Here is a 17,218-nt window from a genome sequence, read left to right on the forward strand (position 1 = left end):
AAGTCTGTCTAAAGTTTTTTACAAGCCACCTGGGAGACACCCCAAACATGTGGAAGAAGGTGCTCTGGTCAGATGAAACCAAAATCGAACTTTTTGGCCACAATGCAAAACGATATGTTTGGCGTAAAAGCAACACAGCTCATCACCCTCAACACACCATCCCCACTGTCAAACATGGTGGTGGCAGCATCATGGTTTGGGCCTGCTTTTCTTCAGCAGGGACAGGGAAGATGGTTAAAATTGAGGGGAAGATGGATGCAGCCAAATACAGGACCATTCTGGATGAAAACCTGTTGGAGTCTGCAAAAGACCTGAAACTGGGATGGAGATTTATCTTCCAACAAGACAATGATCCCAAACATACAGCAAAATCTACAAAGGAATGGTTCACAAATAAACGTATCCAGGTGTTTGAATGGCCAAGTCAAAGTCCAGACCTGAATCCAATCGAGAATCTGTGGAAAGAGCTGAAAACTGCTGTTCACAAATGCTCTCCATCCAACCTCACTGAGCTCGAGCTGTTTTGCAAGGAAGAATGGGCAAGAATTTCAGTCTCTCGATGTGCAAAACTGATAGAGACATACCCCAAGCGACTTGCAGCTGTAATCGCAGCAAAAGGTGGCTCTACAAAGTATTAACGCAAGGGGGCCGAATAATTTTGCACGCCCCACTTTTCATTTTTTTATTAGTTAAAAAAGTTTCAAAAATCCAATAGATTTCGTTCCACTTCACAATTGTGTCCCACTTGTTGGTGATTCTTCACATAAAATAAAAAATTTCTATCTTTATGTTTGAAGCCTGAAATGTGGCAAAAGGTTGAAAAGTTCAAGGGGGCCGAATACTTTCGCAAGGCACTGTACATGTACATGACCCCTGCATTCTACAGTATTCCACATTGTTCAATAACAGTCATCCCTTCAAATTTTACATTAAATTAAAATAAACATTAAAACCCCATTCTATTTGAAAATATATCAATATAGACATCTTACATTAAAAAATGTGTGTATCCTCTACTAGATGAATAGGATGAAAGGGGTGTCCAGTATTGCTGTCTGTTAAAAGTACCAATGTAAGATTTCAAGCCCAAAAAATAAATTAATATATGAGAAAAATAAAATAAATGTATAATGAAATGGTTCTATCTCTTCTGTGGGTGAACTCAAAGCTTCACCATAGGTTCTTTTATTCACTATACCATGACATTTACAAAATCAGAAAAACCATCCATCACTGCTTTTGAAATTGAATTTCATGTGTTTGGCCAGTATATTTGCTGCTGATTATAATTCAACAACATAAGTGTCCATTTTTTGGACAAAAGTGACTTTAAAAGATTTTGGCCTTAAGGGTATAGTGTGGATATACTGTAATTGTTTTTATTTTAGATTTCAGCCAGGGAACACATCCTCCCTAACTACAAGCCTAATTATTGGAAATTAGTTTTTTACATGTTTTTGATTTATACAACTTTTTCCAGAAATGCATCTGCCGCATAAATTTTATTATTCTATTTCAAATGTCTTTAAGAACCCAAACCCCTATGCAAAAACTGCTTATTTTTGTGAAAACAGTTCTACTTTGTTGGTAATTGTTGAAGTTAAGTTGTTGAAGTTAAGTTGTTGAAGCCAATACCCTGGATTCTATCATAAAACAGCTGGATAAGATATATGATATACTGTATGTAGAGGTCTAGCGTTTCAGCTGCCTCAACTTATATTAGTACTACTATTTTCTGTAACAGCTTTCCTCATAAATAAGCCACTGCAACATAGAAAGATGAGATGAGAGATTATATCACTTTATTAGGCATATACAATTTCTTGTATTAGGAATTTGTCTTTTCACATACCCTAGCTTGCTCTCCACAAGACACACAGACAGGGAGAGAACCTTAGGATCAGAGCACAGGGTCAGCCTATGGGAAGCATATGGCACCCCTGGAGCAGTTGGGGTTAAGGGCCTTGCTCAGGCCCAAAGGAGTAGGATTCCTCTGCCAGCCACAGGATTTTAACTGGCAACCTTCCAGTCACAGGCACAGATCATTAGCCACAGTGCCACCGCTCTGCCGTTCGAGACCCACATGTAAAATACAACCCTTTTCACAAAATGAAAAAAAGCCTAAGGCTGGCAGCTGCCAGTTTTTATTTTTCCCACTGTATAACATACAGAGCCTCACTCAAATGTAGGATGCTGATTTTTGTAGAAGCATGGAGGTGTTGAAAGCAGCTCCATTATAGAGTAGAGCAGAATATTAATTTTAAGATGATATATTTTGCATTTATTTAATCATCAACAAATTCTCATTAACAATGATGACCTGGAGAGTACCAGTCATTCTGCTGAAATTTGCTTGCAAGTGCAGATATGGTCACAGTTACTTTGGAACACAAATACACATTCTTTATGCTATATGCTCTGGAATACAATTACGTTGGCCATGATCTTGTGACTTTATGTAAAATTCAAAAGCAAAATCTTACAGAATGCAAATTGGGTCATTATTATTATTGAAAATATCTAGTAATCTGTATGAAAAATAAAAAAAAACTTGACCCATTTGCGTTGACCCCACAGAAAGGTCATAATATGATCTTGTCTATTATGGTCCTGCCTATTATTGTTACGATCCCTGCCTCCCGGCAACAGAAGAGGCAGAAGAAGGCGTAGTCTTACTTCATTAGTCTACCTATCAGTGTACATATTCACCACCACACCCCCGTCACATCTTGTACTTAAGCACTAGTCTTTTCCTACCTCCTCGCTCAGTATTGGTTTTCCTTTCGAGCTACTTAGTCGCGCTACGCCTTCTTCCTCTTTGTGACTTTCTTGGTTTTCGGACTAGGGTTTTTCTTCCCTTTGACTACGGTTTTTCGGATCACGGCTTGGCTTCGGTACTCACTCCCTGTTTTGTATTACTGGCTTCCCCTGGACTCTCGGATTGCTCTTTCGTCTTCGGTTTCGGATTACGGTCTGGCTTTGGTAACTCACTCCCTGTGTGGATCTCTGGCTTTCCCTGGACTCTCGACTCGTTTCTTCGACTACTGTTTTATTTGGATTGCGGCTAGGCTTTATCAGCTCCTGGAAGTGGGTTCATTAATTGGTTTCGGTTTCTCTTACCGAATCCCTAACAATTATGTAGACAGGCCACACCTTACTAGAGGAACTTATTAAGGACCTATTTGTACCTGTTTTTTCTCTTCACTATCTTTAATCTAAACTATGCCTTTTTACCTTTCTTCTCTTTTCTGTTTATCTCATTCTTTCAGAATCCCACTTTGTACCTTTTTCTTAATTCTGATGTAATATTAACAGTCTGATGTGTACTCAATCCTGCCAAAGTCCTTCACTGATCTTGCATTGGAGACGCCAGGAAGCCAGGAGCTGGAAAATCAAACTTTTCAGTGACTACTACTTAGTTAAACACAACACAAACCTCTGTGTCAGAAACCACAGAGAGATCTGATAATCTGATGTAGTGTAACTGACCAACAGGGAACACACTCTGCAACTCTGCACTGTGCATGTCTCTTCTGCTTCTATTCCCCAGCTCACCACTCACACTCTTGTCAGTAACTGTAACCTTTCCACTGCTGACAAGGATACATTTCACAGGGTCTCCCTCAGAACCCTGTTAGACAGCATGGACTCCTTTCCACCTGCAATAACTGTTAGACAGCATGGACTCCTTTCCACACATTTGCAATAACCACAGGCTATAGCTTGTCAGCTGTTGAACCCGCACACAAAATTTCCTATTTCTAGTGGGGAGTCACACCTATTGGCCTCAGTTACAGCACACTCTCAAAGAGTATTTTTTTGCACCTCAGCAGATCTGTCGTTGGAAGCACTTGGCAACCCAGCTACACTACTTTCCAAGCAAAGAAACAGTCCAACAGTCCCCACAAATGCAAAGGCCTCTCTCACCCTAGTTAGTAGCAAATATTAACTGAAAAATCTCAAGAGTTTCACAGTAATGGCAAATGGCTTTCCCATTCACACGTCAGCTGTAGTCAGGAATCTGGGAGTCACACCTGATCTTCTCCTGTCTTTTGAGCCTCATTTGAAAAATTTGATTAAGGCATCTTTTTTCCACCTTAGAAATATTGTCAGTGTTACGACCCCAAGTGTCTAGGGGTACAGGGGTGTAACATTTAGGATAATTCTTTTGGAAGCAGGTGGGTTCTGGTGAGGGACTAGGAAGCGTGATAGCAAAGGTGGGTGCAAAAGTTATTATTTTAAATTGAATAAGTGACTGGTAAAACACGATAACACACGAGGTAAGAGAGTGCTGCAAAGAAAAGAAAATAACAAACAAAATGGAGCTGGCTAGGAAAGTGAGGGAAAGCTAATCTGACTACAAAAGAAAACCTGAAACACACGGTCTTCGGCGTCTTCAACACCTTAACTAACCTCCCCTGACTACCCAAAACCATACAAGACAAACGGCACTCACCCGTACTAGACTAGTGTTACTAATACAAAATCAACTGAGTGTGTAGAATGTACCAAACAAACAACACTAACCTTATATACAAAAGTTCACACAAAAACACAAGCGAACTAGGAATATAAATAAGGGAAAACGAGAGTAATCAACAGGAACAGAGTACAAAAGAACACAAAGGTTGAACATGTAACACATTAGGGCAAGGTAATGACAAAACAAGGATAAACACAAACGAAAGTACAAAGAGACGAACAGAAACAAACAAAAGCCAAAACTATAAGAAAACTCACACACACACAACAAACCAACAAACCAACAGAGCCAAATCCAAACAGGACCAAAGTCAAATGTCAAATGTCAAATGACAAATTCTTTGATTCTCTTCAAATCCAAACTCAAAATTCACCTGTTTACCAGGGCCTATGACTGATTGCCCTATCTATATAAACCTGTTTATTTATTACTATGCTTTTTATTATATATTTTTTTCTTTATCACCATGTATACCATTCTTGGATTTGGGAAAGGTGCTTTATTAATAAAATATATTATTTAAAAAATATTCTCTTTTAATAAATGTATTATATCAACATTATGATATACCACATTATCTTGTAATTATGAAATAGCAGATTATGTTATATTTATGAGATTGTGCATTCTTTCATACTTTATGTGATCATCACATACAGTACATACAGTATAGCACAATAATTAGAGAATACCCACATTATCATTAGCTTTCTTTTTTAATTTTAAGCTGTGGAATCTATTGCACAGCAGACTCATTATTGTCTAAGGATACATACTGTATGAGTGTTCTAGTAGTTAAAATTGTGTTTACATTCTGTACAAATTGTAACATTTCATTATGAATAAATCCCAGTGGAAAATACGTCTGTGCACATATTGCAGTGTTGGACATTGTCACAAACACTAAACCCACTAATTCCAACAGAGTTATCGGTAGCTTATAGGTGCTGTCATTGCACAATATAAAGGGTTGTTCATATACCCAAATGGTCATTGCTGTCTCATAATAATGAGATGATTTTCTCAAAATTACAAGATAACTCATTAAATATTTTTTTTCTTGATTGAAGCAATGCAATTCTGTAATAGAGAACAGGATATTTAATGAAGTCTGAAGGGGGAAGCATGGTTCATTCTCCCCAAGAATATGTTTTGCTCATTGGTGAATGGAGCATTGTTCTGCTGCCTGTACAGGTTAATCTATCGATTTCTTGTAACAAGAATTAAAATTCTGAGTTAACTTAATGTTAAACTCTTTACTATGAAACTTGAAATAAAACTTTTATCACTAGTTTGGAAAAACCAACTAAACATCATATACTGTATATGACTATTAATTTTATCCTCAGTTATCTATGACATACTGGAGGTAGAATTTTTAAAAGAAACTGAAAATTAGTTTTTAAGCACTTTTTAAAACCACAGTCCACATGCATTAGTGTCAAATATCCACTTGCAAAACATGAAATAGAATAAGTAAAACCGAATAGGCAATCACCAGAGCACGGAGCAATCTCTATGATCACACATTATAAACAAGTATTAGGTAAAGGTCTATTTGCATATTGTTTCTTATTTTATTACCTAGAATTGCCATTTATTTTGTGCTATGCTTACTAATTGTGAATGAGTGCCTTCCACATGTCTGCAAAACCTGAAACTGCATAATATGTGTTTGTCTTTGGGGGGTAATTCTATATAAACTTGCAAAAGCCTACAAAGCCACAAGAAATGCTGTATTTCTTAGAGCCAAAGGTCCTGTCTAATGTCCTCTAAACTGGTTTTCTCACTAGCTGACACTGACCAGGATTCCTTAAGTGGCAGAGCAAGAGTACTTGGAAAATCATGGTCAATCAGTAAGATATACTGTAAAGTATAATCCAGGGTAAAACCATAATGCACGCATCGTAGAGCATTTGGACATCTTTAGATTTCTAACTACTCTGAGGTTGATTTCAAAAAGTTAAAAATCTTCAACAAATGAGAAAACATTAATGAGAGATAAGCGATAGCTGTGTTTACATTTGTGTTCTGGAAACAGTCTTATAAGATTTTGGAGATTCGGCTCATTCTAGACCCGTGTTTTTACATTTGTTTGAATCAACAGTATGCATTTCTCACAAAAGCAGAGTACAGTATGTGCATGTGTCTTTAAAAAAAAAATCTATGCTACTGCTGTTATGCCAACATCCAAGAGTGCCATAATTCAAAAATATCTTCAGTGTCATCATCTGATGAGCTGTAATTTACCATAGGTTAATATGTTTTTAATGATTAAGTTGATATGATTTGCATGTGTATATTGTGTGATACAATATCAATTATCAATGGTGTTAGTGTCGCTTCACAATGATTTAAAAAAAACATATAAAAGGCATTCATCCTCTTGTATGAATCCTCAGTATAAAAGCTGATAATTACATTTATTTTTCAGAAAATTCATCCTTTAATATCAACACTATATATGAGACAGCAGATTGCACTTTGTTTAAATTTGACATTCCGTATAATGAGTAACTGAAGTTAACAATATGTACTATCTACTGTAAACAGATTATAGATTGTGCACCTGCACATTTGCAGGACTTACTTAATTTGTCATTTACTAAAGATAATGGACTGAAAAGTTCAGGGTCACCTGATCAATTTTTTGCATTGACTTACTTGTCAAATGTTGTTTTTACCTTCAGCTGATAATTCACTTCTGGTAGTTTAACCAACAACCTAGGCAACAGAATAGAAAGAAGATTTATTTTTGAAACCACCTTCTGATTTACCATATTCTTAAGAATCTTGATGATATTTATCTTTAAATCAGAACTTGAAATGAAGCCACTCAGTTGTGATTAAATGCAACACAAAGCCAGTATTAGTCATGAATAGCTCTATTAAGTAAGATAAAGATGATCAAAATAATGAATGCATTGTAGCTCACAATGAACAATCACTAAGCCACAAATAATAAATATGTTAACTATTGTTGAAATGTAACAGACCCTTCCTTAAGATGCTAAGTTGGGTGTGTCTGCACATAAAAAACACATGATGTGAAGTCAAGGACACTTAATTATCAAGCCAAGAAACAAAATGTCAACCAAATAAATGCACCCTTGTGAAAATGTAACCAATTACACTGTATAAATGGTCTCAAGTGGCAAGACAATTCTATATTCCTTTCTTTAGCTGACCTGCCACACTAAATTACTGTTCTTCTTTTTCTTCTCTGTTTTGAAAATGAGAGGTGGCCAATTAGTTCATTTTTCTATCTATTTCTCTGCAGTCACCTAGTACTGTATTGAAAACAATTTACTTATGTACAGTATGAAATCTCCTTCAGATCCCTCATAGGGAGGAACAATTATGAGTAGCCAATAAAACAGACATGGACAAAAGGTGAACATATAAACTCCATACACATAGTAACTCAAGCTGGAGCTGAAATCAGGACCATGAAGCTGTGAGGTAGTATTGATAACCACCATAAAACAAGGGGTTCATCTACAACCAGAACAAAACAAAAATTGCACTAATAATTACTCACAGAATAAATTACTTTCAGTACAGCAGCAAAATTATTGTGGTACTGTTGCATTTTGATCTGTAAAACTCAGTAAACTGTACATTTCTGGCCTTAAATGCTACATACACATTTTTTCATTTTAAGTTTATTTGTAGATTAATCCATTATTTTGAAAGTTAATTTAGGTATTTGATATTTATTCAAAATATTTTTAAATTGTCAATAATCCAACTATTTTACTGTAACTAGGATTACAGAGACCACAGATTTGAAAGAAGTATTACAGATACTGATACCGAAAATAATAATATTTTCAAAATGTGTTTTTGAATGTGTCAAATGAATATCTTGAGGAAAAACAGAAAATGTAACTGTTAATTCTGTTATGAAAAGTCATTAGTTAAAAACATCAAAAATAATAACAGGCATTTCATACATTAAAATATGGGTATGATATGTTTGTTCCTTAAATAGTAATGAATTTGCTGCACAATATTAATAACTACAGGGGTATACACATAATATGGACAGAGAGACATTTTATATCTCTTTTAAACAAATGGAACCTGAAGAGATGATTGGTTTAATTACCTAATTAAATAATTCTGTACACTTTATATTAGAACATGTATAGATTAAGAACATATACTCATTTATATAACGATCTGATGATCCATTTACAGCAAGATAGTTACTAGTGCAATTTACTACTCACACAGCCGCCTAGTTTAGAAATACACTGAAAAATAAAAACTGTGGCTTTGCAGAACTGGGTTGGGAATCCCCTGTTGAATATTTTTCCTATAATTGTGTTATAAGCTGTTTGTGTGACAGTTGTTTTTTGTTAAATTAAAATAATTTCAGGTAAAGGATAATGTAATTGGCTGAATACTGATTCAATACTAAAGCATGAGTAAACAATCATGAGGAAGAAATTATAAACTGGAAGCTTTACCTGAGTTTAGTAGTAAACTGCACCTGGGTTTTAATAATGAGTGGTCTCTGAAGATGAGTGGGCATTGAAGGCTGTTTTTCAACAATAAAGGAGCTGGTGGGAAATCAAAAATCACAAAAAACTCTTTAGTTAACATCCATGAATCTATGAGGAACACTGATTTTATAAATTTTATAAATTAACACTTCATTAAAAACTAAGATATACCTATTGTGATTTATTATTGTTTTCTGATACTATCCCATATCATCAGTATACTGTAGGTGTGCATTATATACTACATTTGATGTTCCTTTTTCCTATAGGAAATGTACATTACCCAGAAATCCCAAATGTAAGATAGATATTAAAGTTACTTATGTTTTAGTACAATATAAAAGTTGACAAAATGGTAATAATACCTTTTGATGAGGTGATAGATCAGGTATTTAACTCGTTCTTCCAACTGGGGCTTTTGTAATGGAATTGGATCTCCATCATATGTGACTTTCAAGATAAGTTCTTCAAGTTTATCCAGCTGCCTTCTGATTTGAAACAAGCTCTGGGCTGTCAGAGTAAACCTGTTAAAAAACGACTTTCAAAATGTAACCTTTTACAAAAGTAATGAAGTTAAAAGATTAGTAAAAGCTTTGCCACACTACTTTCATATATTACACTGTTAAACAGAGCTGCAGCAGAATGACAGGCTGAAGGCCAAGACTCAGGCGCTCTTTGGGTTTTTCTGAAGAGGTTCGTAGATAGTGTTGTTGCATGTTATGAGGAGAGAGAGGAAGCAGGCAGGCTGAAGGAAGTAGGTGATGGGAGTAATGAGATAGTTGGATGAGAGCTCTCTGGAAAAATGTCTGGAAAGTCCAGTGAGAAAAAGATGCCTGGCACCTCTGGAAAAAAAAACAGAGAAACCAGTTGAAGAAAAAAGAGGAAATCTGAAGGATAGATTCTTCAGGAAGCTGGTAATTGCTAGCTGGGATGAATGCGTGAGTCTGCTGAATCAATACTTTAAGTTTTAAAGCTTAAAGTTTTTGCTATAAGAAACGGGTAAGTCACTTTAGCTCAAATGTTGCAACACTGATCAGTCGAGAAAGCCATCTTAAATGAGCAGCCAAAATAACTGATGAGAACTAGATTGGTTGCCTCATTAGAAAACAGTTGGTCTAATAGAGAGGTGTCTTGATATTGTTTGCATGTGGTCAGACGAAAGCTTCTGCGAATAATTGGGTTGCCCTTGAAAACAGCAGGACGTGAGCCAGTCTCAGCCCGAGCATAAGAAGCTAGCATGTGAATTTCAATTAAGTACTAGCAAGCAGATTACATTTATGTGTATTAGATCTATTTTTCCATTGCTATACTGTATTGATAAAATATCTTCCCAGACTAATATTGGATGTGACACTGTAATTTTTTCTTTGTTTTCTTTCATATGACAGACTAAAAATACCAGTAGCTTCACCTGAAGAATCTTCTTGGAGTGAATAAGACTCATAATACTCACAAAACATAAAAGGTTCATAAGACTGTAGATTCAAATTTAACCGAAAAAACAGCAAACCCAATATTTATGTGAATAGTGCGCAAAAGTTAAAAGCCAGTTAGACTGCATGTGAATATTGGGCCTGAATTTTCTGAATTTCTCTGTTGATAGACAATTCAAATAGGTACAAAAATATAATTGTTTGTATTTATCTCAAATTGTATCTTTTAGATACAGTGGAGCTTAACGTTCTAATCCAAAATTTTAACCAGATCCCTCATATGGATACCAGGAGTATAGTAGTACTAGCAGATGAGACCTAATAATAATGGGGAAATTCAACTTACCGCATTCAAATTGGAATATGAAAATGAGCAATAGAGAAGCTGAAGGTCACATGGTTAAAAATTGGATATTCTTTACCAACTTAAAAGTTTTCCATACCCTATATAGTTCCTACAGTTCACACATACAGTACCCCTCCATAACTCTTTAAAAGCAATCTTAGGAAGTGTAATAGCAGCAGTTTACATGCAATCTATAAACTGTAAGCTTGATGTAAAATAATTATATAAGGAAAATTATTTAAATTAAGAGCAGGCCTCAAAACTGAACACAATAAAGAAAATTGACATTAGTAGTGTAGTAATCTGATAAAATAGATTTTATAACAAATATGCCTTTTCAAGTAAAGATTTAGTTTATCTTACAACTGAAAGCCAATTTGGCTCCTTGGGTAACAGAGAAGAAGCAGTTTCTCAGACAGTGCAAATAAATGGTAAATAGAAGTTAGGAATAATTTCAGATTTCATACCAGTTTTGTAGCTGGTCCAGGCTGGTGAGAAGAGGACCTCCAATACAAGCAATCTGCTGGCGACGTTTCCAGTCCATCAGCTCCGCATTCAGCTGCGTGTTCATTAATGAGTCAATCTCCTTTATCAAATCAGTCAGTTTGGACAGTGTTTCCTGGAGATGAGAAAAACATAAAGCCACTAAATTACCTTCAATGTGTGTTTCAATGTGTATATTTATTTTTCCTTAAAAGCAATTCCCAATTATTAACCAAATTGGCTTTTTTTTTGCATCACAAACCATTTTATTATATGTAGATCAGCAGCAAAACATGCACAACCATAGCTACAGTACTGCAGCTGCCACTGTTACATGGTGGGTCCACAGTGTCTAAAACTGTATTACTGATTCACAAGTATTATTGATTACTGATGTTATGTAGCACTTTAAAGTAATAAGGGCGTCTGTTGTGCAGCAATTTGAGGACACCCATAATGACTCAAGCACAGTGACATTTGGCCAAACTGAGTACTGCCCTTTGGAAAACTCACACAGGTGGTTAATGACATCCCAGTAAAAATGTACACATGAGCCCACATGAAGACACACAGTGCATACTCTAGTTCCATTCTCCCTGTGATAAATCTGTAGTGCCTCTAATATAGCATGGTAAACGATAAACAATGAAAAAAGGAACTTTTAGCTAAAATTTACATTAAATAAACAATACTGATATACTTTGAATTAATATATATATTTAAAATAGTAGAATTTTGATCTTTGTAAGTTGTACTTGCAACATATTGAGGTAATAAAGAGTTAAAAGGTTTCTAGCGAGCTACAAGGTTTCCAGTTCGATAGTCACATAGGTCTCAAGGTTCTGGGTGTACTCCTTGCTACTTCTGATATGGGACACTAGCTTCCTTGTTTTCCTCATTTCTCGTCCTTGAACTTCTGCTGACCGCTCTGTTGCTTAGCAACACTAGTGATAATGATTCCCCCAACCTGCTTACAATACTATATGTAAGCTGCTGTAATTTGAGCTCCACTTTGCTATCATGCTAAGTGCTTGGTCCTTGTGTACACAATAAAGACTCCTTTCTCTGACCAAACCTGAGTCAAGTTCTTGATTCTACAATATATACCACCTGTTTTCATTTGGAGATTACTAATATAATAAAATGCATGTGGATAATACTAAGAGCTCGACATATTTCAATGAAAATGTCGATATTACATTTTTAGGAACAATAACAACTGCATTTGAATGCTAAATACTTTTGCAAAGTAACCTCCTGCCACAAGAACAAAGGTTTATGCTACTTAAAAACATGTGCCAGATGAAGCGTGCGCTATACAAAAGTAGTATCAAAAGTCCTACATACAGATGCAGACATTCAAAATGCACGGCACAAATCCGTACCGTAGGCATCTACGCGTGCGCCACCGCGCCCTACCGCGGCATGTGATTGGCTGGCCAAAATGACCGATAGGGGCACTCGTGGTGCGTTGGTAGGTCATGGAAATATTTAATCATTTAATCTCTTTACTGTGCATGTTTTAATCCACTTAGTATTGAATATTTATATGGAATTTTACCACTTAATGGAAATTTTTGTAGCTGAGCATAAAAAGAATAGGAGCATAACGCATCTAAAGGTCATAAATGATATTAATTTAGGAACATAAACATATTATGTAAACTGCTGAGTAATTATGCCATAAGTATAAATGTGTATTCGATTTATTATAAAAGCACCAACATCAACAAAGGAGATGCATGCTATTTTTTGCATTAAATTATAAACATTAATTTAAAATTTTAAACTGTAGAATCGCAATTATAATCACTATTTTTTTAACAGTTACAACACATTCAAATTTAAAAACAAATCTGAAATATTTTAAAAGAGAAGCTATTTAACCTATTCTGACATACAGAAGACATGATGGATGGATGGATTAATACCCTCATTCATTTATTTCTTTTTTAAATTATATAATGTTAGCATGCCCAAAGGTTTTTTTTCTCCTTACTAAGGAGTTTTTGGTTCCTCTCCTCCATTGTATTCTGGTCTTTTCTGTTTTGTATTCACAAAATGTATGGTTACTTTGTTAGGCGCTTAGGGCAACCTTGTTGTTTAAGGCGCTTTATAAAAATAAATTGAATTGAATATTTCCTACATGCATTTGAGATCATGGTGTGCTTAGCGGGTATTATGTTTTGATTACTGAAGGTGTAAAGACTGGAAGTCTTTTTCAGTACTAAACTGGAAAACCTCACAGAAACTTCACTGATGGTGTGCCTAGAAGCATCAACGGATGTATTAATTATTTTTTTTATGGGATAGAAAAGTGACCACCAGGAAAGACCGAGGTGGTGAGGGTTGGCGGCCTGTAGCTTGCTACAGATCAACTCGTGGAATTTTATCCACAGGCGAGCCCGAGACAGGTGGAGAATGTGTGCCCCAGGTGGGACACAAAGATAATGGAACAATGCAACAGACAACGAGTATGGAATTTTCTTTTGGCAAAGTCTGCAAGAATATGAAAGATCTGAAGATCCATCAAGCACAATTAGATGTTTTGGAAGAGTAAGTTAATTTAAAATAGAACAAATAAAGATGCAGGTCTCAAAATATGTGGTATTTCTTCCAAAAGCATTACCTGTAACGCAGTGCATTGTGTTATGCAATTCAAGACAATCGATATGTGGTGCATTAGATGTTTTTGAAATGATTGCATTCAATTTGTTTCTATACTGTGCATGTTAATTAGCTTAATATGGAATATAATTATGGAATTTTACAACTAATGGGAAATTGTGATGGCTGAAAATAAAAAGAAAGTATAACGAAATCTGTACTGTACATAATGTGCATATAGTAGATGGTTGTGGTAACTATAAAAAACAAAGTACACAGTATTCCACTTTTTTCATAAATATTTAAGAATTGATGTGCATGTTGTAACTATATAATGTTGATATGTTTAATACGAAAGCTATAATGTTTTAACCTTTTCTAAGAATATGTAATAACAACACAGTTCAGTCTGTTGTTATTGTTGTAAAAAAAAGTTGTATTACCGATTTAATACCAGTTGATAGGGAATATTAAAATGGCATTTTGTAACTAAAGAAATTCTGGTAGTTTAAAATATAATTTGTGGACATTTTCTGAAACATTTTGACATGTTCATTTTAACTACTTTTGCTGTCCTTGTAGTTGTAATGGACAATGAAACACTCATAGACTGCAATGTAGTGCACTACATCTAGGTGGTAGTTTTGTACAGTGCTTTAAGGTGAAGGATTTGATTCCTGGACACAAGAAAGCTTTTTTTTTACATAGTCCGACATATAAAAATAGTTTATTATTATAACTTGTTGTGAAAGTGATGTCCATCTTTCAGGTTTATATCTGTTCTGAGAAAATCTATATTTTGTCTTAATGCAAATTTCATCAACCAGTAATCAGGAAACAATTGAACTTCAAATTTTGATTTTGAAAAATATATTTCACACATTTTAACTGTTTTTTGCTGCTCTTTTTTCTGCCTGGTAGCTGATATAATTAGATGTGTGTTATGTAACAGTGTTACTCACTGGAAATTAGACACAAGAATTGCACAAAGAATATTGTTGCAGAGCAGGACATTTTCTGTTATAGAGGAGACATGTTGTATTTATTTTTCTTTCAGCATAGAATTAAGCTCCACATGTTCCATTGCAGCCAATGCATGCAACATAACTCCCTACACAAACTTCTTTAACAAACATGTTTGTTACAAAGGGTGGGGGTGTCAATCCCAATGAGTGGTTATTTGGAATAGGCAGTTTTGCTTGGGGATGAGGCTGAATTTACAGCTTCTGCCCTCTTCTTCAGTGCATTCCTTGTTTAGCGTTTTAGCATAAGGAATCAGGAATAAAATAGTCTGTTTTATAAAAACACTAGTTTTTCTTTTGTATGTGTACTGTAGTTTTAAAATGCAAACAAAGACTACATTTCCACTTGCCACACATGAATCACATGAAGTCATATTCACAGATTCCAAACCAGTAGCATACATGCCAATGAACTGTATACTGTATACACAGTATGATACTGTATGGTTTTAAAGCCAATACAGTACAGTATGTGTGTGATATACATTTTTAGAATCAAAATTTAAAGTTAAATTGTTTCCTGATTATTCATTGCTGAAATTTGCATTAAGACAAAATATAGATTATCTTAATGCGGACGTATACCTGAAAGAGGCATATCGCGTTAAAGAGGCACAACATGCTATAATAATAAACTTTTTTATATCTCCTGCTATGTAAAAAAAATAAAACAATGTTCTGTTTGGGAATCAAACCCTTCTCCTTCTGAGAAGCAGGTGGCCATCTAAGCCACTGTGCTAAACTGCCGCATGGGTGCAATGGGCTACATTATATCTATGAGCGTTTCTGTCACGACCACCAACCTGCCCAGACCAGCCCCCAAGAGAGCTAATCAGCGGGGCAATAATTACAAGCACTGCCGCATGTGTTAACTCGGCACCAGACGCCCTACCGTGCAGCAGGCTGCAGTATTTAAGCCATTCCAACCCGCTTCACGCTGCTCGGTATTGAGTCTTCTCCCTGAGAGCTCTACCTGGCGATTACTGTTCTTTATATGACCTTGGATTTTGGACTTCCCTTTTGCCTTTTGACTTCGGACCTCGCCTCTTGACACGGATTGTTTGCCACCAGTGTACTACCCGGATTTCGACCTACCTTACTCCTTTCGACCACGACCTCGCCTCTTGTTTCAGATTGTTTGCTTCTATTGGACTTCCTGGATACTGAACCACCTTTTCCTTTTGACAACGAACTCGCCTTTCGCATTGGATTGTACACCTGCTGTGTCTTTGCCTACCCTTGCGTCTGCACAGCATCAATATCTCTTCATTAGGGTTGCCTAACAGTTTCATTGTCCATTACAACTATAAAGGCTGAAAAACTTGTTAAAGGAACATCAAATATTTCCAAAAAATTATCCACAAGTGATATTTTTAGCTGCCAACATTTCTTTGGTTACATGATTCCATATTAATATTCCCTATCAAGTGGTATTAAATCAGTTCTTTTACAACAATAACCAGAAGTGTTCTTATTACGTATTCTTAGAAAATGATAAAAAATTATAGCTTTTTATTAAATATATAAACTATACAGATGCAGCCAGTCAAAATGCAAAGTAAAACCCCAGACTGTGTGAAATGATCTGCAGGTTAGCGCATTATACTGTAGTACGTGATTGGCTGGCCAAAATTACCAACAGGCGGCACTCATGTTGCATTGGTTGTTAGTGAAACGATTGCTTCATTTGATCTCTTTACTGTGCATGTTTAAATCCTCTTAATATTATATATTAATATGGAATTTTACAACTAAAGGGAAATTTTGGTAGCTGAGCACATCTCATATCGCCGACCACCTAATCTGCGTAACCTCCCTGTTCACAGCTCCCTTGACCACCCTCAACAACCATCCACACCAGGCACTTTCCCTTGCAACAGAGCTTGCTGTATCACCTGCAAGTACACAGCCACCACCACACTCATTCAAGGCCCCTCAGGACAATTCCGGATCACCCAGACAGCATCTTGTACCTCCAGCAACCTTATTTACTGTATCTCTTGCAGTAAATGCCCAGCCATCTACATTGGAGAAACAGGAAGGAGACTCGGAGACTGCTTCAGAGAACACGTCAGGGCTGTGAAGATTAAAGATCTCTCCAAGCCCATTGTTTCTCATTTCACCTCTGACGGCCACGACCACACTAATCTCTCCGTTTGTGTTCTCAAAGACGGTTTTCCGAACTCATACATCAGAAAGACCACCAAAACTAAAATTATTCTGCAGTTAGGATCACACATTCTCCCTTCCCTTAACGACAGATTACTGTTCTTTTAAATTTTCTCCATTCATTGGAAGTTTCATTTCACATCTCTCTGCACCCATTCTGACTT

General features: G+C 35.9%; 1 protein-coding gene across 1 annotated transcript in view; it reads right to left on the bottom strand.

The window, feature by feature from the left end:
• Positions 1-17,218, bottom strand: part of stat4 (signal transducer and activator of transcription 4) — a 132,126-nt gene that overhangs the window by 33,335 nt on the left and 81,573 nt on the right. The window contains exons 8-11 of the mRNA XM_015359317.2: positions 11,241-11,392; positions 9,360-9,518; positions 8,959-9,051; positions 7,148-7,207 (exon numbers count right to left, since the gene is read on the bottom strand). Of these exons, the coding sequence (XP_015214803.1) occupies positions 7,148-7,207; positions 8,959-9,051; positions 9,360-9,518; positions 11,241-11,392 (464 nt within the window). The remainder of the gene's footprint in view (positions 1-7,147; positions 7,208-8,958; positions 9,052-9,359; positions 9,519-11,240; positions 11,393-17,218) is intronic.

Source organism: Lepisosteus oculatus, chromosome 12, assembly GCF_040954835.1.
Source record: "Lepisosteus oculatus isolate fLepOcu1 chromosome 12, fLepOcu1.hap2, whole genome shotgun sequence".
NCBI classification, from domain to species: domain Eukaryota; kingdom Metazoa; phylum Chordata; class Actinopteri; order Semionotiformes; family Lepisosteidae; genus Lepisosteus; species Lepisosteus oculatus.